The 25,783-nt window shown below is 56.9% G+C and overlaps 1 protein-coding gene across 4 annotated transcripts in view; it reads left to right on the top strand.

The window, feature by feature from the left end:
* The first annotated feature begins 348 nt into the window (after positions 1 to 348).
* Positions 349 to 25,783, top strand: part of NHERF2 (NHERF family PDZ scaffold protein 2) — a 31,846-nt gene continuing 6,411 nt past the window's right edge. Inside the window, exons 1-4 of one of the 4 annotated variants that reach the window (XM_088174190.1) lie at positions 349 to 799; positions 4,527 to 4,784; positions 22,771 to 22,947; positions 25,243 to 25,396. In XM_088174190.1, coding sequence (XP_088030316.1) covers positions 590 to 799; positions 4,527 to 4,784; positions 22,771 to 22,947; positions 25,243 to 25,396 — 799 coding nt within the window. In that variant the 5' untranslated portion in view covers positions 349 to 589. Of the gene's footprint in view, positions 800 to 2,569; positions 2,710 to 2,845; positions 2,910 to 4,526; positions 4,785 to 22,770; positions 22,948 to 25,242; positions 25,397 to 25,783 lie in introns of those variants that run through there. The other 3 variants (XM_014886415.2, XM_088174191.1, XM_088174192.1) reach the window with 3 other exon arrangements.

Below are 25,783 nucleotides of genomic sequence, written 5' to 3'. Positions count from 1 at the left end.
GGTTGGAAAGGACCTTAAAGGACCTTAAAGCTCCAGTGCCACCCCTGGAGCGTGGCAGGGACACCTCCCACTATCCCAGGTTATTCCAATCCCCATCCATCCTGGCTTTGGACACTTCCAGGGATCCAGGGGCAGCCCCAGCTTCTCTGGGCACCACAGGGATCCATCCACATCGGAAGGTTTTGTCCCCGGGGCTCCATCAGCCGCGGGTGCCGCTGTCGGTTCCGATGTCGGTCCCGGTGCCGATGTCGATGCCGCTCCCGGTCTCGGTCCCTCCCCGTCTCTCTGGGCGGCTCCGCCCCGTCCTCTCCCGTCCCCTCCCGTCCTCTCCCGTCCCGTCCCCGTCCCCGCCCGCCGCGCTCCCGGTGCCGCGGGGCAGCCGCAGCATGGCCGAGCTGCGCATCGCTCCATCCCCGGCTCCGAGCCCCGCTGCTGCCCCGCTCCCACCGCCAGCCCCGGCCCCGATCCCGGCCCCGATCCCAGCCCCGATCCCGGCCCCGTTCCCGGTCCCGACCCGCCCCTCATTGCCCGCCCCGGGCCGCCCATAAAAGCGGCCCCGCGCCCGCCCAGCGCCGCTCCGCCGCCGGCCATGGCCAAGGACCAGCTGAAACCGCGGCTGTGCCGAATGCTCAAGGGGGAGAGCGGCTACGGCTTCCACCTGCACGGCGAGAAGGGCAAGAGCGGCCAATTCATCCGCAAAGTGGAGCCCGGCTCGCCCGCCGAGGCTGCGGGGCTGCGCGCCGGCGACCGCGTCGTGGAGGTGAACGGGCTCAACGTGGAGCAGGAGACGCATCACCAGGTGCGGGATGGAGCGGGGACAGCGGGCACGGGCACCGCGACACCCCGGGATGTGCCCGGCTCCATCCTCATTGCGGGGGGCGGGTTTCACCCAAAATATCCCTGCTGGAGCATCCCCGGCCTGGGTGGGCACTGAGCTGGGGTGGGTGCTCGCCCAGATGCCCAGACTGGGTTGCGGGGTGGTTTTGAGTGTCCCGGGAGCCGCAGCTCCGTGCGGGTGGGCTCAGGACGTGGCGATGGTGGCAAGGTGGGAAAGCGGGAGGTGTGCGGGGCTGGGCAGGGCTCGGCTGTGCCGCGTTATGCAATCTGTGGTGGAAAGGAATGGGGAGACCCGGGTTTTATTTCCGGCTCTGCTGTGGGTTTTCTTGGCTGCTTTGGGCGAGCTGCGCCTGCTTGTGCAGCCCGGAGTGTGGGAAGATGCCTGAAAATCTCCCGATAAAGCGGTGCAGATGTTCAGCAGTTGGGCTGGCCAGACAGCGATAGGGCTCCGAGGGGAGTGTGGCTTTTCTGGGCAGGTCCAAGGGTGCTGTTTCTCTGCTCTCCAACAGAAGCTGCTTCAGGCTCTGGCATTTGCTGCTTGTAAAACTGAAACTTGCATTTGTCAAACATTTTAGTCTAAAAAAAAAATACACAAAGAAATGCGGAAAAAAGCAAGCAATGAGAAAAAAACAAGCAAACAACAAGCAGCGAGGTTGAAGCTGCTCCAGTCTTGCCGGACACTCGGAGCCTGGCAGGGGCACAGTTTTCCTCGTGGCTCATGGGCTCTGCAGGATTTAGTGTTTTATTAACTTAAAACATCTGCTCAGCGCTGCATGGGGGCAGAGCTGGGATGTGCCTGGCGCCTGCGGATTTTTGGGGGGCTGTGTGTTCCCAGACCTCACCCCCAGGTGTGGATGTTGCTGTGCTGAAGGTGCAACCAATTCAAATCCCCTGGAGCCCTCTGTGTGAGCCTGGTGGGGTTTCCTGGCTAATTGAGCTTGTTTGGATGATCTGAGCCAGCCGTGTGAAAGCTGATGTTTGTCCTGAGTGCGATTTCAAACCCCTTGAAGGAGGATCCCCATCTTTGATGTGGCTGGGCAGGAAGGAGGGCAGTGTTCCTGTGGTGCCTTGGAAGCCACCAGAGCTCCCTGCTGGCTCTGGGCTGCTGGGGACGGGCGATAGCAGAGCCAGCTGTGCCTTTGAAACGTGCTGGGGCTTCCCAGTAGGTCAAGTGAAATGGGAGGGGGAAATTTCTCTTTCTTCCTTTTTTTTTTTTTTTTTTTTTTTTAATTTTTTTTTTTTTTTTGCTGCTGGTGGCAGGATGGAGCCCTGGCACTCGCTCCCTGCTGCAGGGCAGTGATTGGAACAGCGTGTCCCATCCAGGGTGTCACAGAGCTCGGTGCCACTCTTGGACTACTGTGGCACTGGCATCTTTGAGAACACAGTGGTGGGAGCAGGAGTGGCCCTTCCTGATCTGGGATCACCCCTTTTTCCTGCCTCCACACCACAAGCACCTCTTCCTTCCCCCAAAGACTGATGAGCTGTGGGAAGGGTGATGCCCTGGTGGGTCACACCATGGCTTTGAGTGGCCACCTCACCGTGGCCCTTCCTCGTGCTGCTCCTTGCCCAGCCTTGAATAAGTAACACTTCTCCATGTGCATCCGAGCCTGCAGCATACAAGGCCTTGCTGTTTGGGTGTAACTGTGTTTCCAGCTGAAGCTGGCAAAATTTTTGTCTTTGTTCTCTGCTTTTTTTTTTTTCCTTGGCCTTGCCCAAGGAGCGAAGGCAGAGCGTGTTCTCGAACTTCCATCCTGGGTTCCTCAGAACGGGGCAGAACCACAGCTGGTGCCCAGGGGAAGCCTCCTGGTGCCCAGGGAGCCTGGCAGCATGGAGCAGGGCACGGGCACCTCTGCAGGAGCTGCTGCTGGCACCGTGAGTCCTTCCTGGGCTGTTGTTTGGCAAGGGTGGAAGGGCCCCGGCCGGCTCTGCCGGGGGGTGAAAGTCTGCTTGGGTGGAGCTGCGGAAATCATGGGGCTGGGTCGGGTGCTGAGCAGGTCCCAGATGTGCAGGACGGGCTGCATTGTCTGCAGAAACCTGCAGGACTCCAGGCTGGGAGCATGGCTCGCAAGCGGGTACGGTGCTGGGCAGGACCTCGTCCCTGGGGATGCTGCTTTGCCTCCCAGCTCTCTGCTCTGTCCCCAGGGAGTTCTGCTGCCTTGGGGAGGCTCCTCACAGCCCCTTCTGCTCATGCTGCTCGTGGGGAGGGGACAAGGGGCTGCTCTGTGCCGTCCCTGGCTGGCTCAGCCCCCGGTGCTTTGCTCCATCGCTGCTCTCGCTGTGGCTCTTGGGGTGAGCCCAGCACTGCTCCACGCCAGCTTTGGACCCTTTTGAGGACCCTCAGAGTTTCTCTGCAGTCTGTGGGACCCCTGTGCTGCCTGAACTGCAGGGCCAGCACATTCCCCATCTGCATCTTTGCTGCCGTGCCTTGGCTGCTGCTGCCAGGTCCCCTCTGGGAGAAGTGTCCCTAGCAGTGTGTGATGTCAGATGTAAACGGATCTGAACGGGAGCAGATGGATTTTCTGGCCCTGATAGATCAGCACCCTCCAGGCTGGTTATGGGGTGAGAGCCCAGGGTCGCTGCAGCGATGAGTTAGTTCAGCCTTGTCTGTAGCCTGTACGTTTCTTGCAGGCTGGTTTGTTTTTTTTTTTTCTTTCTTGTTTGCAGATACCGGCTCTGTTGACCTTGAGCGGAGCTTGCAGGGAGTAAATAAACGCTGGTTAATTGCGTATTAGGCTCGTTTGTCGCTCTAACCTTGGCGTGTCTGGCCACTGTGACCTAGATCAGAGCAGGAGCCCTGGGCTGCTTCTGGGGAGATCCCAGCACGTCTGGGGTGTTCAGGGCCACCCCATGGCTGGGGAGGGTGGCTGAGCAGCACTGCCAGCAATGCCACCCCTCCTCCTCCTCCTCCTCGGGATGAAGGCCTGTGCAGGGAGGAGGTGCTAGCAGCGAGTCTGGAGGTGGTTTCCCTGTGGATGTTCTGGATTTTCTCTGTTTCCAGCCCACTCTGGTGGGATTTACTCCCTGCCTGGCTGTGGGATCAGCTCCTCCTGGCTCTCCCCACTGTCAGAGCCTCTGCCAGTCACTGATCCCTGTGGAGGAGCTGGGCACAGCAGGACAAGGTCCCCGTTCAGCCCTGCCTGGAGCTGGATCCCCCCGGGGATGGGCTCATCTCCCTCTCCCAGCACTGGCTCCCCTTCCTGCTGGTCCCCAGCACAGCCTGGGGATGGATGGATGGATTGGGCTGTGTCCTTCCTAAATCTCCCTCTGGCCTGTACAATGGTGTGGTGGGGGACAGTCCAGCACCCAACTGCCCACATTGGTGCTTGGAGCCTTCCTGTGCCCCCAGCTCGTGCCCTGCCCCGGGTATGGGAGCAGACACACCCTGGGTTGAGGAATGGAGGATGTTTGCTTGGTGGGACAGGCAAAGGGGCTGCTGATGCTCGAGGGGAAGTGCCAGCCTCTGCAAACTCTTGGCTGAGCAGGAGGTGATCCCAGGTAGTTGTGGGAGGGTGATCCTGGCTGATCCCCTGCAGCATCCCCAGGGATCTCCCAAAGCTGCGTTCTTGCCTTTTCTGCCCCATCACCAGCAGCTGGGAGCACAAAGTTTTACTTGGACCAGCACTGTGAGGAAGCTGATGGCCCTTGGGCACAGCTCCTGCCACCCCTGAGTGTCCCTGTCCCCCGCCCAGGTCGTGCAGCGCATCAAGGCCGTGGAGACGGAGACGCGATTGCTGGTGGTGGACAAGGAGACAGACGAGTACCTGTGCAGCCTGAGGCTCACCTGCACCGAGGACATGGTGCACAACGGGATCCTGCTCAGCCCTGCCCTGCCTCCCACCAAGGGCCTGGCCAGCGACAACGGCGAGGTCTGGAAGCCACAGCTGGATGTGAGCGGGGGCAGCCTCCAGAGGCATTCCCACAGCTTCTCCTCGCACGGCAGCAGGAAGGTGAGGGCACAGCGGGGCTGTGGGCAGCAGCTGGCACCTCCCTCGGGTTTCCTTCCTCTTTGGCCGTGGCTTGTCCTATCAGAAAAATCTCCTGTGTGTGGTTTGGGGAGCCCAGGTGTGCCAAGCTTCCCTTTGGGGTCTCTCACTGCAGGCGGCACTGGTTGTTTGGGGGCTGTGCATTCCCTCCCTTCCAGTGTCCCCGAGGGTCTCCTGAGCTGCTGGGGGGGCTGTGGGGGGCTGTCAGTGCTGGGGACGTGTGAGTGACCCCACGGTGTCCCAGCCTGGATCTCAGCCTGCTCAGCACAGAGCTGTGGCCAAGCTGGAGCTCACGAATGAGCTTCTCTCCCTGCGTTATTTGCAGGAGGGAGGGAACATCTGGGGCGAGCGTGTTCGCAGCTTTTTGCTGAAATAGGAAGGAAATTGGCTCTTTTTGAGCAGCCTGAGTCTGGCCTGTGCTTCGGCATTAAGCGCCTTTTATTGGTAAACTCCTTTCCAAAAGGGGAGGAATTTGGGGTGGAGAACGTCCAGTTTCCATGGCTGCCGGGGACGGCGCAGGCTTGTGCCGGGCTGATAGCGGGGCTGGCTCCGGGCTGCCCCTGCTGCAGGTGGGGACGTGGCAGGAGCTGGGTGGCCACTCCACGGCCATCTGTCCCCTCCCATTCGTGTCCCCCCTCTGCTGTGCTGCTCAGCGACCTCCGCAGCGTGGAGTTGTTTTGGGAATCCTCCTCTTCCTCCTCCCTGGGGGCCCTGCAGGGCCTGCAGTGCCAGCTCGGTCTCTGTCCCCCTGGGGTGACGGTGGTGGCTGATTGCTGGTCCAGAAGTGGCCACTGGGCTGTCAGGAGGGCATCCATGGGGAGGTCAGGAGAATGTTGTGCCCTCTGCAGAAATCCCCGTGTGCAGATCAGGGGTGATGCTGGTGGGAGGCAGGAGAGGGGCTCTGAGCCCTGCTCCCTCCCTCTGGAGCTGGTTGGGATCTTGCAGAGAAGGATCTTCCTTCCCTGGGGCTGCCGGGGCAGGCTTGGAGGCAGTGTTTAATTTTATTTATGGATTTGAAGCGTTGGAAGGTCTGTGTGAGGATGATGATGATGATGATGGCTGTGTTTCCCCTGGGAATTGAAGCCCCCCTGGGACAGGAGCCATTCCCAAGGAGGGGGTGGCTTTCCAAACGGGGCATTTCCATTTCCTGCCCTGCTGTGTTTGCTGTGCTGGTCGCGATCCAGCGGCAGGAGCTGACGGGAAGTCAGCCCGGGGAACAGGACGGTCCTTTCCTGCCTTTGGGCTCCAAGGAGAGGGTGGGACAGGGAGAGCAGGGCTGGGCTGGGCTGGGAGTGGGGAGGAGAGCCCCTGTTCCCCTCAGAGGGGCTTTTCCTGGGAATTCAGAGCTCACTGTGCTGATGTTTGGGCTGGACAAAGGGAACTGCTCCAGAGGTGATTTCCCCCATTGTGGGGACAGGCTGCTGAGCTCATTGGGGTGGTTTGCTCCTGCCTTGGCAGCTCTCAGGGGAGCTGGGCACTGCCAGCTGGCCTGGCCAAGGTCATTTCTCTGTGCCAGAGCCGTGTGTGACTCTGGGGTGAGGTCAGAGGAGCAGCAGGACCTGCATCCTGCTCCTGTGCCTTGCCTTGCTTCGAGGTGGTAAAACCTGCTCCAGGCTCTTGGTGCGTCCCTCTTGCTGCCTCCCAAAGCAGCAGGAGCCCAGGGCATGGTGGATGAGAGGTGTGGACCCCAATTTCTGCCCTGCTCAGCCCCCAGCACTGTCCCCCCATGGGGCAGCTCCAGCCTGACCCGAATCCAGCAGCTCACAGGCACTGGAATGTGCAGCTCCTGAGTGTGGGGGGATTTTTTGGGAGATTTCTGCTGCTGCACTGGGGCTGTGGCAGCTGGGATACACTGAGATTTGTCCCCAGCCAGATTTAGGGTTTTCTGAGCTTTCCTGGGGGCATTCAGTGAAGGAGAGAAGGCAGCTCCTTGTTCCCTGCAGACCTGTGGCCCCAACCTGCCCCTGTAGGAGCTGGGGCCGATGCTCCAGGCTGCTCCCAGGGAGCTGCATTTTTGTCAGCAGCCTTTGTTTATGTAAAAGCCGGAGTTTTCCTGGATTTGAGGCCGGGGTTGTTCAGGGCAGCCTGGAGAGACGAGCAACTGAAACCAAACGAGGAGGGAAATGTGATGGTTGTGATGGAGCAGGGAGGGTGGGCACAGCCCTGCCACCCCCCAGTGCTGCCCCAGATTTATTTCCCAAGAGGGCTGACCCCCCCTGGAGCAGCCGTGGGTGGAGAGGTCACCCCAGCAGGGACCTGGTGGCCAGCACCTCGTGCTCCAGGAACCTCGGTGATGCCATGAATAATTCAGCACCTATTTAAAATCCTGCCTGGCAGGGCTGGCAGCCAGCAGCTGTGGCTGTCACAGCTCTGCTGTCCCCAGGACTCGTGGCCATGGTGGCACGGGGAGGCAGGGCTGCCTTGCCCTGTCCCACTGAATTGTGCTCATTCCTGTGTCTGCTGAGCTGGGGGGTTTGTCCCATTCTGTCCCCTGGCAGGGTCTGTCCTCCATGGCAGGTGCTCCCCTGTCCCCAGCAGGTTCTGGTGGCTACCAGGCTGTTTCCTGCGTTCCCAGGGCTCTGGCTCTGCCTGGTCCAGAGCTGGGGGCTGCTCTCGGTGCTGGGTGTGAGCTGCTTTAATGGCAAAGGTGCCTTTGGGTGGCTGTAATTAAACGGTGTAAAAGGCAGGTGAGCTGCAGGGCTGCCAGGACCTCACCTGGATGCTGCTGGGCATTCCAGAGGTGTCCATGGTGGGCAGGTGTCCTGGCCAGGGCTGGCAGAACCCACCAGGGGCTGTGGCTCTGCTGGCCCGTTCCTGCTGGCAATGGATGGGAGGGATGTGCTGGCACCGGGACCCCGTCATGGCCATTAAGGCCGTGCTTGGGACTTGCTGCCTTCTCCAGGTGTGTTTGTAGGAGAAACAAAAACATCAGCCAAGCCAGAGGGGTGTTGGGGGTGATGCAATTCCCTTCCTTCGTGCTCTGGTCTGCAGGGGGTGGGTGTGCAAAGGGACCTTTGCAACCTTTGTGAAGAATAAACTTCTCCCGAGTTTATCCTTTGGAGGGCAAACCCACGGCTTGGGGCTGCTGGATTCAAACCTGTTGAGTCTGGGAATTTTAATGGGGGGGAATGAGTGGTTGGTTGTTGATTGTGCAGTGCTGGGGAGGGATGTGTCACCTTAGCATTGCTGCTGGCAGGAACTGGAGGCAGCAGGACGGTGACACAGGGGTGGTGGCAGCTCCTGAGCCTCCAGCTGTGCTGCTCTCTGAAGGATGAGGGCTGGGCCCTGTTGGGACCAGGTGTAGGGTCAGTGGCAGTAAATATTTACCCTTCTCTTTGGGTCAGGAGTAAGAATTTTTCTCTGTTCCAAATAACCCCCCTGGTGTTGTGATGTCTTCTGCCACAGCTCTGCAAGGGGAGTAACTCAGGACAGATGTTTTTGGAGCACTTTGCCAACTCAGTTGAGGCCCAAAATTTAGGGCTTGTAGAATAACCACAAAGATGTAATAAAACCAAACATGAGCAGAAATGTCTGCAGCAATTATGCAATTTAAAAATAAATAAATAAGTGGATGGTTTGAATTAAAGCACTTCCCTGCAGCATCTTCCAACTCCCTGGGGCAGGCTCAGATCTGCAGGAGGGCGATGGGAAGGAGGGCAAAGCTCAGCCCTGGCACAGCCTGGGTGAGGTTCCTGCTGTGCAGGGAGAGGTTTGGGGAAACCCTCGGGCACAGAGCCCGAGGAGCTGGGGCTGTGTCCCAGTGCATTCCCTGCCCTTCCCACAGCAGCTGGGGGATGTTTTTTGGGGGATGTTTTTGGGGATGCTGTGGGGCTGAGAGGGCAGAGCCGAGGGGAGGATGTGTATGTGCCACTCTGGGAGCTTTGCTCATTTCTATTTAAAAAAAAAAAAACTTTGCAAAGCAAATTGTGCACCCACAGCCTGGAGCTGCCCAGGGGACGAGGACATGGGATGGATGAGCAAGGGAAGGTGCCTGGAGAGCCTCTGCCAACCCTAAAATCCTTGCCATGGGCACCTCTGTGGCCATGGGGGCTGTGAATTCCGTGGGAGCGCTACAGGGATCTCTCATTTTTTGGGTTTAGCGCTTCAATCCCCAGCAGCGGCAGCAGGCGGGCGGAGCTGCGGGGACGCTGCTGCTGACCCCGCTGCATTATTGATGTCGCCGGGCTCTGGCATCGCGTGTCACCGGGCTGGGGGTGGCCTCTGGAATGGAGGGAGTGGAGGTTGGGGCACGGGGAGATGCGAATCCTCATCCCCTGGAGTGTCCGGGGCCAGGTTGGATGGGGTTTGGAGCAGCCTGGGATAAGTGGAATGTGTCCGAATGGGGTGAACTTGGAGGTTCCTTCCCATCCACACCATTCCAGGATTCCGTGGTGATTTTTGGGTGTTTGTACTGCTGCTCGTGGGAGGCTCCACATCCCAAAACCCAGCCCCGTGTGCCTGTCCCTTGTGTATTGACCCCGTTCCCTTCTCTTGCCGGGTTTTGGTGTTTTGGGGGCTGGCACTGGGGTTTGTGCTGGGCATCACCACGACACTGGCAGGGATCCGAGCCAAATCCTGCTGGGAACGAGACATTTCCCCGGGGAATGCGGGGTGAAGGAACCCGAGTGCTGAGCCCCGGGCTGCGGGAACGGGGATTTGGGTACCAAGAGCCCCAAAATCTGGACTGGGGCTGTGTCCCGACTGGGGACAGGAGGAGCGGGGTTGGGGACAAGGCTGGGGACAGGAGGGACAAGGCTGGGGGCTATTTTCGTGCCGGGGCAGCGCAGGAAGCCCCTCCCGGGGAGGAGAGCATCCACCCCGCGGCACGAACTTCCTCCGCCGCGGTATTTTTAGTGAAACACAAAGCGGGTGGGAGGCGAGAGAGGCAGATTAGCATCGGGAGGAGCCGTGCCCTGCCAAGAGCCTTTGTTCCCGGAGCCACACGCTCCCGAGGGACACCCGGCGCTGTGAGGGGACATTGGGGTCACCCCGGGACCCCCCAGCTCCCTGGGAAGGGGAGGGATGCTGCTCCCACCCCACACCCGGCGCTGATGCTGCGGGTGGTCCAGCCGGTGCTGATCCCTTCTGCATCCCCGAGTAATCAAAAACTTTCCCTCGGAACGATTGGGAAGCTGATATTTAATGGGAGCTGCTGTCAGTGCAGCTCTCCCCAGCCCCCTGTGCTCTCAGGGATGGGCTCCAGCAGCTTTCCTTCAAACCCAGCCCCGCTCACTCGTGGGCTCCTAGCCAGCTGTCGATGGTTCTGTTCAATAGCAGAACTATTAAATGGTTTAGAATAAATTAAAAACCTTCTGCGTGTGCCCTGGCAGCTGCACAGAGCCTCTGCTGTGCCTCTGCTCCATCCCTTGGAGCTGCTCCAGCCTGCTCGGGCTCGTGGGCTTGACATGGCAGAGGAAACCTTAAAACAATATTGGGTTTGGTTTTTTTTTTTTTTTTTTTTTGGATTCTCTGTTTATTCCCGAGCCCTGAGTGAGTTGTGGAGAAGGGGATGTGCTGCACGTTCCCAGCTGTTTATCCAGGGCTGTCCCAGCTCTGCTGGAGGAATCACCCCCAGGGCTTGGATCTGGAGCTGCTGGTGCCTGGGGTGGTGCTGTGGGTGTGGGGGAATCCCAGCCCCTCCTGGGGCTGCTCCCACCCGGCTGGAAGGTGCTGGAGTTGTGGGATTGCTTGTAGGGAATGGAAACATTTGGGGCAAAGGTGCTGCTGACTTCCAGTGTGGAGGGGGCCAAAGTTTCCAGGTACACCTGACTTCCCAAAGAGGTTCTAAAGAGCTCCTTTTAACCCATAAAACGCCGTTCCTTGAGTGCTCACAGCCCTGGAAGTGTGACATCATTTCTGTGTTGTTCATTCCTGCCCTCCAGCCTGGGGGGGCGAGGCTGTGAGGGGGAATGATGTACCCAGCACTGAAAAGAGCTCAGGGTGTAAGTGAAGGGCTGTTCTGAGCTGGTTTTGTCTCCCAGTCCTTTTCTCTGCCTCTGGATATGGAGATTTTACAGGCACTGGTGGTGGGAGACTCGAGGCTGGGATATGAGAGAGCAAAAATTAAACTTGTAATCAGTAGAGGCTTCCACAGGTCTCTATAAATAAGGAACTGAACCTCAAGCTGTTGACATAATTCTTTCTGGCAAGATCCATATTGTAATTTAATTTCATTACGTTTTGTCTGGACTCCTGAATGTTTTGGTTCCATTGTTGTGCACGTTCAGACCATATCCAGACGTGGAGCTGGATTTTGTTGGCTCAGTGTCTCTCTTTTCCCACTAAAGCTTTGCAGGAGTTTGTTTCCAGGTACAATAAGCTGGTGTGGGATGTTTGTTAGTGGTGAGCCTGTGAAAGCCAAATTTTAATGGTTTTATGAGTGCTGGGAAGGGCAGAAAGACAATTCCCTGCAGGTGCCAGTGCTGTGGAAGTGTGAGAGGCTGCTCGGTGGGCAGAGAATTCTGGACTGGTTTGGGTTTGGGTTGGGAGGGGCAGGGACACCTTCCATTATCCCAGAGTGCTCCATCCAACCTGGCCTGGGACACTGCCAGGCATCCAGGGGCAGCCTCAGCTGCTCTGGGAATTCTATTCCATGGCCTCCCCACCCTCCCAGGGAACAATTCCATCCCAATATCCCATCCAGCTCTGCCCTCTGTCCATGTGAAGCCATTCCCTGTGTCCTGTCCCTCCATCCCTTGTCCCCAGTCTCTCTCCAGCTCTCCTGGAGCTCCTTTAGGCACAGGAAAGGGCTCTGAGCTCTCCCTGGAGCCTTTTCCTCTCAAAGCTGCACAATTTGGGCTGCCTGGCTGTGGGGTTTTCCCTTGGGAGGGTGTCCAGCCTGAGCTGTGCCAGGGATGCTTGAGGAAGGAGTGGGGCCAGGAGCAGTGAGTGAGTGTCCAGGTGTATTCCTGGGCCTCTCCATCCCCACCTGCTGCAGGTGGGGTCACTGCTGCCCCAACCCCAGCCAGAGCCCCACTGCTCCCAGGGGTGTTCTGTGATTAAACCCTCGCATGGAATTACAGGGATTAATCCCCTTAAAGACACGAGCAGCACAAAAAGGTGGAGGGAGGGCTGATCCCTCTGCTCCAGCCTTGGCAGGCTGAGCTCCCACCCTCGGGAATGTGGCCCTGGCACCTGGCTGAGCTGGCATTTCCCTGGGCAAGGTCTCCAGAGGCTCTTCCCAATGCCTGGCAGCTCCTGCCTCCCTGTGTCCAGCACAGGGCTGCCTCCTTCCTACCAGACCAGCAGCCAGAGGCCATCCCAGGTAAATCAGTTAATTCTGGCCTTGGGCTTGCTCATGGTTAGCAGGATTTAATTAAGACAAGCCCTAATTAGTTCAAAGCGGGTGAGTAGTCGGCTTTGCCTGGAAGAGTTCCCTGCTCTGCCCTGGCATTGGGGATGTGGGGATAAAAATCCCCTCAGAGTGGCTGCTGGGTTCTGCTGGGCACCCACATCCCATTTTGGTTTTGTGAGCACAATTCTGGGGCTCTTTCTCAGGGCTCTGTGTTCCCCTTGCCACAGGCACAGGATGGCAGCGTGCCCAGAGCCCCAGGACTGCCACTGGCACCCCCTGCACCCCAGGTTTATCAGCAGGAGCAGCTGGGGCTGGCTCTGGGCTTATCACAGGAGATCCTCCCCCCGTGTCCTCCCCGGGCCACCCCGGGTCCCTTCTCTGCCCCAGCCCTGCCCAGCTCAGCTCCCTGCCAAGGGCCATCGTCTGTGCCCCCTCGTTTTTAAGGGGCTTGCTTTAAAAAAATGGCATTTTTGGAGCTTGGTGGAAGGAGCCCTGATTTTTGGCTTTGGTCCCGCGTTTCCCCCGCGAGTTTGGATCCCGCTTTTTTCCCGGTTTGGATCCCGCTTCTCCCAGTCTGATCCCGCGTTTCCCATCCCAGTGACGGGATGGAGCTGCTGCCAGCCGTGTGCAATGGGAGCAGTGACAGCAGGGTTGAGTTTTGCAGGGGGAGGTCAAGGGGAACCCCAGCAGAACTCGAGGTTTTGGATGCTGTGCCCAGCTCAGCGGATTTTGTGCAGAAGCTGTGACTTGTGGGGGTTTTTTTTTTTTTTGGGGGGGGGGGAGAAAGGAGTAGTTGACACATCTGGAACTGAATCCCCCTCACCCCTCCTGCTGCTTTTCTGGAAAATTTGCACCCCTGGATGTTTCATTGCAGGATTTCTGAACACAAAAGGGCTCCCATGGGGTGACCCCGAGCGCGGGTGCCCCAGTGCTGGCTTTGCTTTCATGACAAGGAATGCAGAGGATGTTTGGAGCCCTCCCCCTGCCCCATTTCCTCCAGCGAGCTGGGCTGCCCAGCCAAGACAAATATTGGGAGTAAACTATTGAACTTCCCTGGGCTCAGCACTCACAGAGCAGAGCTTGTTCTCTCCCCTTTCCCGGGCAGGGGCCGGGCTGGGGGTGCAGGTTTGTCCCCCCCGTGTTTGTCCAGCACACCCCTCACTCCCAGCTGGGCTGGGTGACAGAGAAAAAGGAAAAAAAAAAAAAAACCAACCCCAAAAAGGCACCAGGATGGCTCCTGCCTTCCCCCCACCCTGCCCGTGCTGTGTTGGGCTCTGCGAGGATGAGTGTGGCACCCGTGACTGCTGGAGTCTGAAAAGTCTCGCTGAGTTTTTCAGAGAGAGGTCAACAAGTTTTAGTGGAAAAGTTGAAAAACATTGATGGTAGTGAGAAATACTTAAAATTATGAGAAAGCACAGGGTCGGGTTATAGGAGATCTGCCGAAATAAGAGAGAGAATTAATAAAAAATGAAAACAAAGGAATATTAAATTTACGGCTTAACTAATTTTTAAATACGAAAACTGAATTTGAGCCTTAAAAATGGAGCTTATAGAGAAATAATATTTTTTTTCCAATATATATAAAGGAAATTTTGGCTTGAATTAAATTTTAAATTTTACAGTTTAAATGATGGACCTAGAAGTGGTCCTGATTTGTGAATATGAAGCATTTCCTTGATAAACTGAGAAAGGTAAACCAGAAATTTATTACAGTTTGGTTTGAAGGGACAACCACAACCCAAGACATGACCTCTTCTCCTCGGGTGGGGGCTCATGGAGGGGACCAGGATTTGTGTCCTTGCTGGCCTGGGGGTGCAGAGCAGTTTTCCCCATTCTGTGTGACATTCATTGACCAACAGCTGGCTTTGTGCAGGGCACTGGGGTCTCACCCTACCCCTACAAATCAGACTCAGGGTGGCTTTTTGGGGGGTTTGGAGCACTTGGTGCTGGCCCTGGTGGGGTTTTCTGGGTGGTCCTGCCATGGTGACCCCGGTCCCACAGCCCTGGGGAAAAGCAGGAGTGCAGAGCCAGAGCAGCCTCAATCCTTGGGAAAATACCTTTCCCTTCCCAAGAATCCTCCCTGTCCCGGGGTGTCTGGGGCTGGGAGGTGCTGCCTGGTGCATCGCTGAGCCCCCTCCACCTCCAGGGTTTTTTCCTCAGAGTTTTTGGTGCCAAGTGAGTCCGTGGGAGCTCAAAGCTGCAGGACTGGATTCCTGCTGATGACCTGGGGTCACTGAAGGCAAGGAATGGGGCCAGCCTCGCTGAATGTTTGGTGATTGCTCAAGGCTTGGCCTCCAAAAGCAGCTGGGGGGAGGCCAAAGGGTGGCTGGGCAGAGCCTGGAGGTGCCCAGCTCTGGCACAGCCATGCCCGGGGCTCTGCCCTGTGCAGGATGTGCCATTGGGGGTGGCAGCTCTCTGATTTGGGGTGTCACAGGGTGGGACACGAGCTCTGTGCTGCAGTGGAGGGAAGGGAACGCTGTAGGATTGGGGGGAATTTTCTTCCCAGCATTTCCCTCTGCCTTCCCATTGTCCTGAGCCATCCCTGCTCTGGCCTGGGGATTCATGCTGAGCGTGGGAAGGACTTTTCCCCCTGTTCCAGCAGCTCGAGCCCTGCTCAGTGATGCTCTTTTCCCTCCCACCCATCAGATCCCTCCGGATCTGCTGAGATCCCTTTCCCTCCAGAATGGAAATTCCATATTTCTCCTCTTGGACAAATCCCAGGACCCACACTGCTGCCCCACATCGTCCTGGAGCTGATCCTCGTGGGGCAGGGGAGCTCTCTGCTCTCCTGGCTCTGTGTTCCCTTGGCAGATCCTGCTGGAAAAGTCATCCCCGTCCATGCAAACACGTGCACGTGGCGGTTTCACTCTCCTCCATCCTCCCTCCCTCCCTCCCTGCCTGGGCTGGACCAGCTGCTCCTGCTCCAGCCAAGCCTGTGCTGCTGTTTCTGGCTCCAGCCCTGCCTGGGGGGAGAGCGTGGGTGCCTTTGCTGTCTCAGTCTGCTCAAACGCCAGCAAAGAGGGGGGAAAAAAAAAAAAAAAAAGCTGCTTTTTGTGGCTTGTGGCTGAGAAATTCCCCAGCTGTGGGGCTGCCAGGGAATGGTTCCCTTGGAGATGGCATCAGCTGGAGTCTGTAGGGCTGGGCAGAGCTGGTGTCCTCACAGCTGGGATGTGCCACCAGGGACCCTCACTGGGCTTGTCCCCGCTGGGGACACGAGCCAAGCAGGCCATGGCTCCATCCTGAGAGGCCCCTTTGTGCTCAGGGATTTCTGTAAAGCCGGGGATGTCGGTGAGGGGCAAATCCAGGCTTACCCCCGGGGGAAGGTGGAGCTCTGATTTCCTTGGCAGGAGGTTGGGTGGAGGTGAAGCCCTGGTGTGGGAGCTGTGAGGGAGCTGCTTTTCCCAGTGCCAGGGTGGGAGTGGTGCCATCCCACAGCCTGGCACTGCTGTCACCACGGGCTGTGCCTCCCCACCCTCCACATCCTTCCTGCTCTTGTTTTCTCCTGCCTGGCACTTTCTTGGGATAACAACAATCGTGGCTCTGGCAGGGTCCTGGCACAGCTCTGCACCCCTGGCAAGGACCAGGCTTGGGGGTGAGCTTGGTGGAGGGCACAGGGAAGGTGCAAAACTCTTCTTGCTGCTGCTGTGCTGACATGGGATGGTGAAGGCCCTCATTCATCTTTTGTGATGACTTTTGCACCACCCTGGCACCCACTGTGCCCTCAGCTGTGTCCAGAAGGGCTGCAGAGCTCAGGGCAAGTGTCCCTGGGGCCAGCAGGACAGGTGGGCATCATCCTTCCCCTCCAGGGCTGGAAGGAGCTGTGCTGTGAGTCTGAGTTCTCCATGATCCTCCTCTTCCTCCTCCTCACAGGGACTGTCACCAGAAAAACCCCAGAAATATCCAAATTACCCTATCAGCTGCAGCTTGGCCCTGGCTCCTGCTGAGGAGCTGGGGCTGGATGTGTTCCATTGCTAATTGGAATCACTCCCTGCCATCCTCACCCACTGCTGGCAGAGAAAGGGCTGGGAGGCACCCAAAGGGGGCCAGGGATGCACCCAAGGGGCACTGGGTGTGTGCTGGTGCAGCCCCCAGGTTGGCAGAGGGATGCTGGAGGGAGCAGCACAAACCTCAGTGTCTGCTGCCCTTAAAATAAATATCTATTTTTTATATCACTCAAACCCACCTTGAGCCATTTAAATAGCTGGAGTAATTTGAATAATGTAAGGGATTTAAATAAGCTACAGCTTGTGCTGGGGGCAGGCAGGTGAGGGGCCTGGTGGTGACACGGGGCTGTGACACAGTTTGTGCTGTCACCATCCAGAGCCTGCAGCACCTCCTGGGGACAGTGATGGTAACTCTGCTGATTTTAGGGTGATCACAGACTCTGCCAAAAGCTTGTTGGTGGCATCTCAGCCACGTTTGGGCTCATCCTTTTCTCTGGGGTCAAGATGCAGTCCCTGGGAGCATCTGAAACTTTGTGCTGCTGAAATGTGAAGGTGTGGAGATGTTCACTGAGTACTCTGGGCCCTCAGGTCTGTGTTGGATGTGAGGTTTTCCTCTTTTTGCCATTGATGCTGGAGCTGAAACCTCTCCTCAGGAACATAATTAGACTTGTGGCTGCATGAAAATGGCAGCAGGTTGTTTGCTGGTCCTTCCTAAGGATTTATTCCTGGCTGGTGGAAAATCTCTGCCTGGGGGGGAGTTTCTGGATGCTGGAGCTGCCACCTTCCAGCCCAGCCCCAGCTCTGGCCCTGCAGGGAAGGGGAGCAACATCTGCTTGTGTTTGGTGAGCCTGGCGTCCCACCAGCCCCAAATCCCTTCCCCCTCTGTTATTTATAGCATTTCACCAACATCTGGAGTTTGAGCCTGCTCGGTGCTTGCTGGCTGCCTGCAGCCAGGGGGATGGAGCTGGGGGAGATGTGTGTGGGAGGGAGGGAGGGATGGAACGAGCCCTGAGCCCTTCCCAGCAGTGTGAGGGTGGCTGCAGCATCCCAGCGTGGAGCTGAGCACCAAGGCAGGGCTTGGGACGCCCCAGGAGCATCTTTGTTCTGCTCTGCCAGCCCTGGGCATGTGGGGGGACAGCTGCTGTGCCCTCTCAGCCCCACTCTCCACGTGGGTTTTGAGCTCTTTTGGTATTTTCTGTCCCCTCCTCCAAGTGTCACCGAGGTCCCCTGGCCCTGGGGGATGCAGGGCTACAATAGCCCCCATTCTGGTGCTGCTTTAATGGGAAAATGGAGTCACTCCTGGGGGAAGGGAGCCCAGCCCTGCTGGAGCAGGAGGAGGAACCCTGGCACAGCAGGGAATGGAGGCAGGATCCTGCTCCAGCCATGGCACCATCCCAAAACCTCCTGGTTCTCATGGCAAGCAGGGCTGTGGGCACTGCTGGCAGCCACGGGGAGGGCTCCTGCTTCTCCCAGCTTCCCTCATCTTTGCAGTGTGGAAAACAGCGAGGTTTCACCCGTCCCCTGCCCAGCCTGGTGACAAATATCTGCTTAAAGTTAAGTGCATCCCTAAATCCGGGCACGGGCAGCAGCCTTGGAGCTTCCAACAGAACTCTGGTAATAATAGTGGCAATTAAAGCTTGCCTGAGGCTCGGCTCAGCTCCCAGTATAACCAGTACTGCCAAGGGAGGGTGCCCTGTGTCAGGGGGTGTAAATGGGTCCCTTGTTCTGGTGGTGCAGTGGCCCCTGGGCCCTTTTCCTGCCTTGCTTTCTCCCCCTCCTTGGCTCTTCCCAAGCTCCCAGTGTTGCCCCTCACTCCTGTGCCTGCTGGGGTTTGGATTTGGGGCAGGATCCTGCATTTCTGCTGCACGAGCCCTGGAGGTGGCTCTGCATCCCCTCCCCTGCATCCCCTCCCCTGCATCCCCTCCCCTGCATCCCCGCCCCTGCATCCCTTGGTGCCTGCACTGGAGAATCCAAAGTGCAGGGGATGGAGACGTCCCAGTGGGAATGGACACCAAGGCTCTGAGCAGTGTTCTCTGTCCCCTCAGGACATCTCCATGTCCCAAGGTGTCCCCAGGGCAGGACAGGAGCCCGGTGTCCCCCAGCCCTGGTGGATTCTGCTGCTGAGGTTTGCTTTGGAGGGAGCAAAGGAACAATTTTCTGACCAAAACCACGGGGGAAAGGAGAGGAAATACCGTGGCAGCTGACTTAAAGGATGTTAAAAATGTAAATTAGGCAGGAATGCTCCTGCCTGGGTTTTCTCCAGCTCTGCCAAGCAGGGATGGAAAGGTTTGACCTGTCCTGGGTGATCCAGAGCCTGGAGTGCATCCAGGTGCTGCATTCCCAGCAGGAGTGACTGGAGCCCGTTTGGCAAGACCCTGGGATGGGCACGGGGGGTCAGGCTGGTGTTGGGAGCAGGGTGAGGTGGTCCCAGGCAGGGCTGAGCTGATTAGGGTCATAATGACCCTGATCTCAGTGATTAGGAGCAGCACACCCAGGAGATGAGCTTGGTGGAGTCCCAGCAGATCCCCACTCTGGGCACGGGCAGGGCTGGAGCTCCTGCCCTTCCCACCTGGCTGAGAGTGTCCCCCCAGCCTGGGAGCAGGTTTGGGGTGACCCCAGTGCTGAGGGCTCGGTGACATCGTGGCCAAGGCACTGCAGGACCCAGCAGCATCCCAGGGCAGATGGTACCAACCTGGCCATGGTCTCTAGAGTAGCTCTGTGTGTGCCTGTTCTCCTCTCCCTCCTCCTCCTCTCCCGGAGGACCCCGTGTCCACGCTGCCTCTGGTGTTTTATTCCTGGAATAAAACCCTAAACTGTGGCTTTCCAAGTGTTTTAGCTCATTGTGGGCGTGAGTTTGTGGGGCAGAGGGGCTGGAGACGATCCTGGGTATGGAGGGAGCTTGGATATTCCTGCAGCTTTTTGGGTTTGAAATGTCCTTTTTATCCCCGTTCCTGCTCGGGCTCAGGCTGGGGGGTGGCGTGAAGGTGCAGGTTGGTTTTGTGAGTCGGTGTCCTTTGGGACAGTGGTGACACTGTGGGGAGCAGGGGACAGCCCTGCCCTGGCTGTGGCTCAGCAGTGACAGCAGGAGGGTCTCTGACACCCTCGTGGTGTTGAGCTGGGGAGGGGCAGGTGGATAACAGAGCTTGGGGGCTGCTCTGCTGCCCCTCAAAACCCAGGAGGGGAGTTTGGTTCCTTTTGGTGCTTCTGGGAGTGGATTCTGCTTTCCTGCAGCCTGCCACGTGCTAATTAATGGCGTGAAAACCCCTCATTAATCAGAGCTGGTGACATTGGTGACACCAGCCCCAGGTGTGGGACATGGGAAAGGTCCTGCTCACTGCAGGGACCAGTGCTGGGACACCCCAGGGGCCAAGGGGCATCTCTGGAAGAGCCCAGTGACCCCCAGAGTGTCCCCAGGTGACCCCCACGAGCCAAGGGATGTCCCTGAGGGACCTCAGTTCCCATCAGCAGTGCTGGAAACTCAAAGGGAAATAAGAAATCAGATTCTGTGAAGAGTTGCCATGAGATTGTGAGAGCTGGCAACACCCAATCGGTTTGGTATTTTTTTTTTTAATTTTACTGAAAGCATTTCATTGTTATTTAATGTCTTGTTTGTGCATTTTTAAATGGACCAGCTTGAGCAGCGCTTCCTAAACCTTTGTCCTGGTAAAATGCTGCTGGTTTGCCCCAAGCTGCAGCTCCAGGGATGGGCTGTGAGTGCAGTTCATTATCCAGGCAGCATTTATCTGCACAGACATTCCTGGGGATGCTACACACAGGGATGGAGTGTCACCCTGCTCAATCCAGCTCCTAAAAGCAGCAGCCACTGGAAGAGCCTGGATTCCTGGGGAGGAGGAGAAAAAGAAAAAAAACAAAAAAAAAAAGCTTCGTTTTGCAATTTTTTTTTAGCGTGTGTGGGCAATTTTTGGCTTTCTAAGATGACAAAAACGGAGTTGAATTTTGTTGCTTTGCAGCATCCATGTGAATGTAACTTAATCCAAGCTGGCTTTTAAGTGCTTGGCGTGTGAGAGGCAGAGCAGAGGGTTCTGCAGGAGAGTCCCTGGGAAGCCCAGATAAACCCTGCTGCTGTTCCAGGCAACTTGGGTTTCACAAAGGCCAAATTCCCCCGGGAGCTTTAGGAAATATCTTCCCAGAACACAGCCAGGGAAACGCTGGCACGGGTCAAAAAGAAAATCAAGAGCAGAGCTGGCAGGAGAGGCAGCAGCTCCGTGTCCTGGGGGGTGGGGGGGGTGTGAGCTCTGCTTAATCCCAGAGAGGGGCTTTGCAGAGCTCAGCTCCAAAACCTGGCTTTTCCAGCAGCCAAGGATTGCGTTAGCTGGGAGGTTTAAGAGCCCAGCAAAAGCCCTGGATCATCTTTGCTGGAGGATAAGCAGTTTTCCCCGAGGATTTCTGCCCACAGCAGATGCTGAATTGGGATTTTTTTTTTCTTTTTTTTTATATGTATGTATTTAAGAATAAATGTCTTGAATTCATTCCAGTTAAGGGCTTTTGAGTTTGAGATTCTGCAGTGAAAGCAGCACAAGCCCACGTAGGACATGGCACAGGGCAGCACCCTCACAGCCAAAGGGATCCTGCAGCAAAGCTTTTCCCTGCCTGGTTTATTTAGTGGGTAATTTGATTTCACTGCTGAGCCCAGGGGATGCCCTGGAGGAGGAGGGACTGACCCTGCCAGGCTGTCCCCAGGGGATCCCCAGCACAGATTTTTGGGGTGATTCTCTGGGATTTCTCTGTGTTTTCACACTGCTGCAGCAGCAGTGACCCTGTGCAAACGGAGCAGGGGGAAAATGGTTTTAAAAGTAAACCCCAAGAGGTGATCCCAGATGGATTTTGGTGATCCCAGATGCACTTTGGTGACCCCAGACACTCTCCTTGTCCTGCCACACAGAGCCCTGTGTGTCCTCTAAGGTCACACCAGCCCGACCCTCTTGGGCCAGTTGAATCATTTCCTGTTTTCTCCAGTTTTTGAAGAACTCCGAGGCAGGCTGGAAATATTTGCAGATAGGGTGAACTGCCTGCTCTGGGGCCATGGGAAAAGTGCAGCAGGGAGAGGCTGAGGGTGCAGGTACAGGAGGGGTTTGGGAGCCCCATCCTGGTTTAGGTTTTGTTCTCTGATAACTTTTCCCCTTTAAGAACTGAGCTGCAATTGAGATGTCAACAGCACGAGCTGGTTTTTAATTAAAAACTCATTTGCTAAGGGAATCTCTAAAATTCAGGAGCAGTTTGCAGCTTTGAGTGTGTCCTGGTGCCTGTGATGGGCACTGCTGGTGGTGACCTTTGTGTGTGAGCAGCTTCTGAGGATTTTGGTTGGAGTTTTCCTCCTGTGCCAGAGGAAAGACACAATCGTGGGTGATGGGCTCTGGGGAATTCTGCTTGAACAGGGAGATTGAATTTAGAGGACCTTCAGTGGTTCTTTCCCACCTGTGTGGTCATTTTGCATCTCTGTTTCTTCCTGGATGCTGGGATTGAGCTGGTCAGGCTGGTGCTGAGCCCTGCCCCACATCTGTCCCCCCTGCAGCCACAGCCAAAATTGCCCAGAGCAGCTGTGGCTGTCCCTGGATCCCTGGGAGTGTCCCAGGCCAGGCTGGACACTGGAATGGGACAGTGGGAGATGTCCCTGCCCATGGCAGGGGACTGGAACAAGGTGATCTTTAAAGTCCCTTCCACCCCATCTGGAATTCCATCCAAATTCCATCCCCCAGCACGGGGATCCCTGGTCGTGATCACTTTGTTCTCCTCTATAAAAATCCCTCTTTCAGGGGATAAAGGAGCTGGGAAGTTTGGTGTTTCACGATGCTTTTTGGCCAAGACAGGAAGGAGGAGGAAATTGCTGCCTGGATTTTTAATTTGGACAGAAAAGCTGTAAGAGATTTCACTGTGAATGTGATCCCAGACAAATCCTGTCTGTGGGCAGGCACGGAGCCTGCTGAGGGAAGGTGAAAACTCATCCAGGGGAGATGTTTTCCTTAAACCATGGGTGAAAATGAACACCCTCAATCTCCAAGGTGCTTTTTGCAGGGATGTGCAGCTGGAGCTGCCTGGTGGGAGCAGCATCCAAGGGAATTAATGGGTCCTGAAGACCTGGAGAAAACCAGGATTTGTTGCTCCCTGGCTGCCCTGAGGAGCCATAAAAACATTTTCCATGGCAGGAGGGGAAGCTCTGAACTCCTCACGTGTCCCTGTGCCGTTCATCCTGCCGAGCTCAGCCTTCCCGAGCTGCAGGGAACTCTTGGATGTTGGGGTTCATCATCCTGCTCCCTCCTTGCTGGGAGGGGATGTCACCAGTGCTGGTGTCACTGAGACCGAGGGTGTGGCACTGCCTGAAATACCTGACTGAGGTTAATCCCAGGTCTGGGTGAGCCTGGGCAAAGCAAAACTGGGCTTTGGTTCCTCCCTGCCCGGGGCTGGGGCTCGGCTGCTGCCGGGGTGGGGGGTCCCAGCCTATGGGTGGATTCATCTGAGCCACTCCTGGTGGAGGAAATACATTTTTTTTGTTTTGTTTTCATTTTTTTGGAGTGGTTTTGGACAATTGGGTTTCGAAAATAGACTCAATGAGAGGAAATCCATTTGTTAACCTGTCCCCACGCCGAGGACAGGGGGGCAGATACGGCGCTTCCTCGGGGCTTTTATTTATGGTCCCATCTCCCTGAGAGCCTTGAATTAACCCCCGCCTTGTCTCTCCCCCACCATGAATCAGGATTTAAACGGGCAGAAGGAGCTGTGCCCACGTCTCTGCCACCTGAAGAAAGGTCCCAATGGCTACGGCTTCAACCTGCACAGTGAGAAATCCCGGCCGGGGCAGTTCATCCGTTCCGTGGATCCCGACTCGCCGGCATCCCGGGCAGGGCTGCGGCCCCAGGACCGCCTGGTGGAGGTAAAGGGGGACACAGCAGCACGGGTGTGGTTACTGTGCTGAAAAGAGAGAGAAAAGGCAGCCACACACACGGACTTTTTGGGGAAAAAAAGGCCAAGTTTATTGTAGGGACAGCCCGGATTTAAAGTGTGTTAGTGCAGCCAGGACAGGACAGGAGATCATTGGATAATTGGGAAAAACATCCTTGGGACAGCACCTCAGGATGTGTCCCACGGGAAAGACACCAGGGGTTAATCTTTATTATGAAAAAACTCTGTTTTTTACTATATTATCACCCTGGGAGACTCCTCCCTAACTGAAGCTGCAGTCAGCTTGTCAGCCTGGGAATGGAGCTGAGAGTCAGGAGAAATCCAGGCCTGGAAAGAATTTCCAAGCTGTGATTCCCCAGCTCTGTGAATGTGTGTGTCCCCACAGGGGTGGCACCCTGGGGGAGCAGGGACAGCCCCCAGGCCATGGCCTTTCCCATCTGATTCCCCCGCTGTGTTCCCCTAATTCAGAGTCCTAAAGCTGCTCTGGCTTTGTGCTCCTTCCTCTCCTGCCGTTTGGGAGCTCTGGGAAGAATTACAGAGTAGAAATTGGGAATTGTTCAGGCTGGAAAAGGCCCTCTGAGACTGCTGAGTCAAGGCCAGCACTGACCCCTGTCCCCAAGGTGCTGTGCTGGCTCTGGCTGGCACCAGGAGGGTTGGGCAGGTGACTGTGGGCATAAAGCCAGGCTGGTGCTGAACTGATGCCCTGCCAGGGAATGCTTGGAAAAACAGGGGAAGAGGCTTTGCAGAGATTTTAAGACACAAAATTACGAAAGATTTGGGGAAAAAATGTTTTTGGAAGCATCTTGCTCGTTACCAGATGGTGGACAGCACTTTTGGTCCGAGATGGGGGCAAAAAGTTTGGATAGGGCTGGGAATTGCTCTGTGTGTGTTGTGTTTTTCCTGGAGAAGGGACAGGCAGGGTCTGACCCAGCAGCCATCACCCCTTTCCCTGTGGGAACACATGGAAATCTCCTGCCTGGGCTGTTCCCTTGGAGGTTGAACCCCAAAACCACCCCAGGGGGACCGAGCTGTGCCCCTCACTCCCAGCTCAGAGCAGCAATGGGATTTGCAGCCCTGGAAAAGTGTGAGCTGAGAAAACCCTGAGACCAGAGCACTCTCCTGGCTTTCCAGGCCCATAAATAAAGATTCCCCAGGCAGTGGGAGCTGCTGCCTCTTCCCAGCAGCTGAAAGTTTAATGCTGGGAGCAGCGTGGGGCCGGGGCACGGGTGGCAGTGCCTGGCTGGTGTCACATCCAGGGGTCGTGTTATTTATTTATGGGCTTGGCCCAGGGCCTGGCACACACAAAGCAGCTCAGGGTGAGCTGGAGAGCTCAGAAACCTGATCCCCTCCCTGCCTGCTCTTTGGGGCTGGGATAAATATTTGATGCCCCCCAGCTCTGTGGCAGGGTTGGGGGGGAGAGCAGCCAGGGGTGAGCCCTGGGCATGAATTGGGGTGAGCTGGGGTGGCAGGACAGGGATGGAGCAGGGCTGGGAGCTGGCAGCTCCTGGAATGAGGTGCAGAACCTGCAAGGGGATTCTTTTCATGCCAGCTGTGCCCTGAGGAGCAGGGGGAGCCTGGTTCCCCACAGAGGGATCCCAGAGTTTGGAGCTCAGGCTCTGCAGTGTCCGTGTCCCTTTGGGTGAGGACGAGCACTGGGTCGTGCTGAGGCTGTGGGGTCATTCCCGGTGGGACAAAGGGTGATTCATTCCCACCCAACAATGTCCTGAGTCACCATTGTCCCCTCTCTGCAGGGAACAATGGGGAGCAGGATCACGTTCCCTTTAGGTCCTGGCTCACAGGCAGGGCAGGGAGAGATGAATCCATGCACCAGGCACAGGGACTCGCCCATCAGGGCACCAAAATCCACGGTTTTCCATCGCGGAGGGATGAAGGATGGCACGGTGATGCCACAGGGATCCACCCAGCCCACTGTCTGTGCCCACTGTGAGATTCCTGGGCACATCCAAGGGGAAGGCTGGGCTTGACAGCACCACAGAGGGCAGGCAGAGAGTTTTGGTGAGAGCCTGGGGTCTGTGATTCCCCATGGATGTGTTTGGGATGCAGAAAGGTGAGAGGATGCTCTGGCAGGGGCGCTGAGAGGACTTAGGAGCCTATGGAGAGGGGGAAGGAAAACGCCTGCAGCCTTCCTATCATCCCAACAGGAATAAAAAAAAAAAAAGGAAAATCCCCCGTTTTAGGGAGAGAGGAGGGTCTGGGAGCCAGGAGCAGCCTCTCAGGTTTGGGTTGTGATGCCGTGGCTCTGCAGGTGAACGGGATCAACGTGGAGGGGCTGCGGCACTCGGAGGTCGTGTCCCACATCAAATCCAGGGAGAGCGAGGCCAGGCTGCTGGTGGTGGACCCCGAGACGGATGAATACTTCAAGAAGCTGGGGGTGACCCCCACGGAGGAGCACAGCAAAGGTGAGACCTTGCCCTGGCAGGGTGGGTGACCCCATGACTCACAGTGCCAGGGTGGGATCTCAGCAGAGTCACATTTCCCTCCTGTCTCATCCCTCAGTAGTTTCCTGAGCACCACCCAGCTATTTATAAACAGTGAGAACGCACCCTCGGGCCAGCCAAAAAAAACCACTGGGTTGCTTTTGCACGGTGAATAATTAACTCTGGAACTCGCTGGCACCGAGGTGTGGTGGGATTTTTTGGGGGGAGCCTTCAAAGTCAGGCTGAGCAGGGCTTGGAGCAGCCTGTTCTAATAGCAGGTGGGACTGGCTGAGCTCTAAGAATCACTCCACGATTTTCTGCTTCCCTGATTGCTCTTTGCTCCCGTGGAGGAGCCTGTGGGCACCTGCA

This window comes from Sturnus vulgaris, chromosome 16, assembly GCF_052056855.1.
Source record: "Sturnus vulgaris isolate bStuVul1 chromosome 16, bStuVul1.hap1, whole genome shotgun sequence".
NCBI classification, from domain to species: Eukaryota; Metazoa; Chordata; class Aves; order Passeriformes; family Sturnidae; genus Sturnus; species Sturnus vulgaris.
The sequence above is the reverse complement of the archived record's forward strand: the minus strand, read 5'-3'. Positions and strand labels throughout refer to the sequence as shown.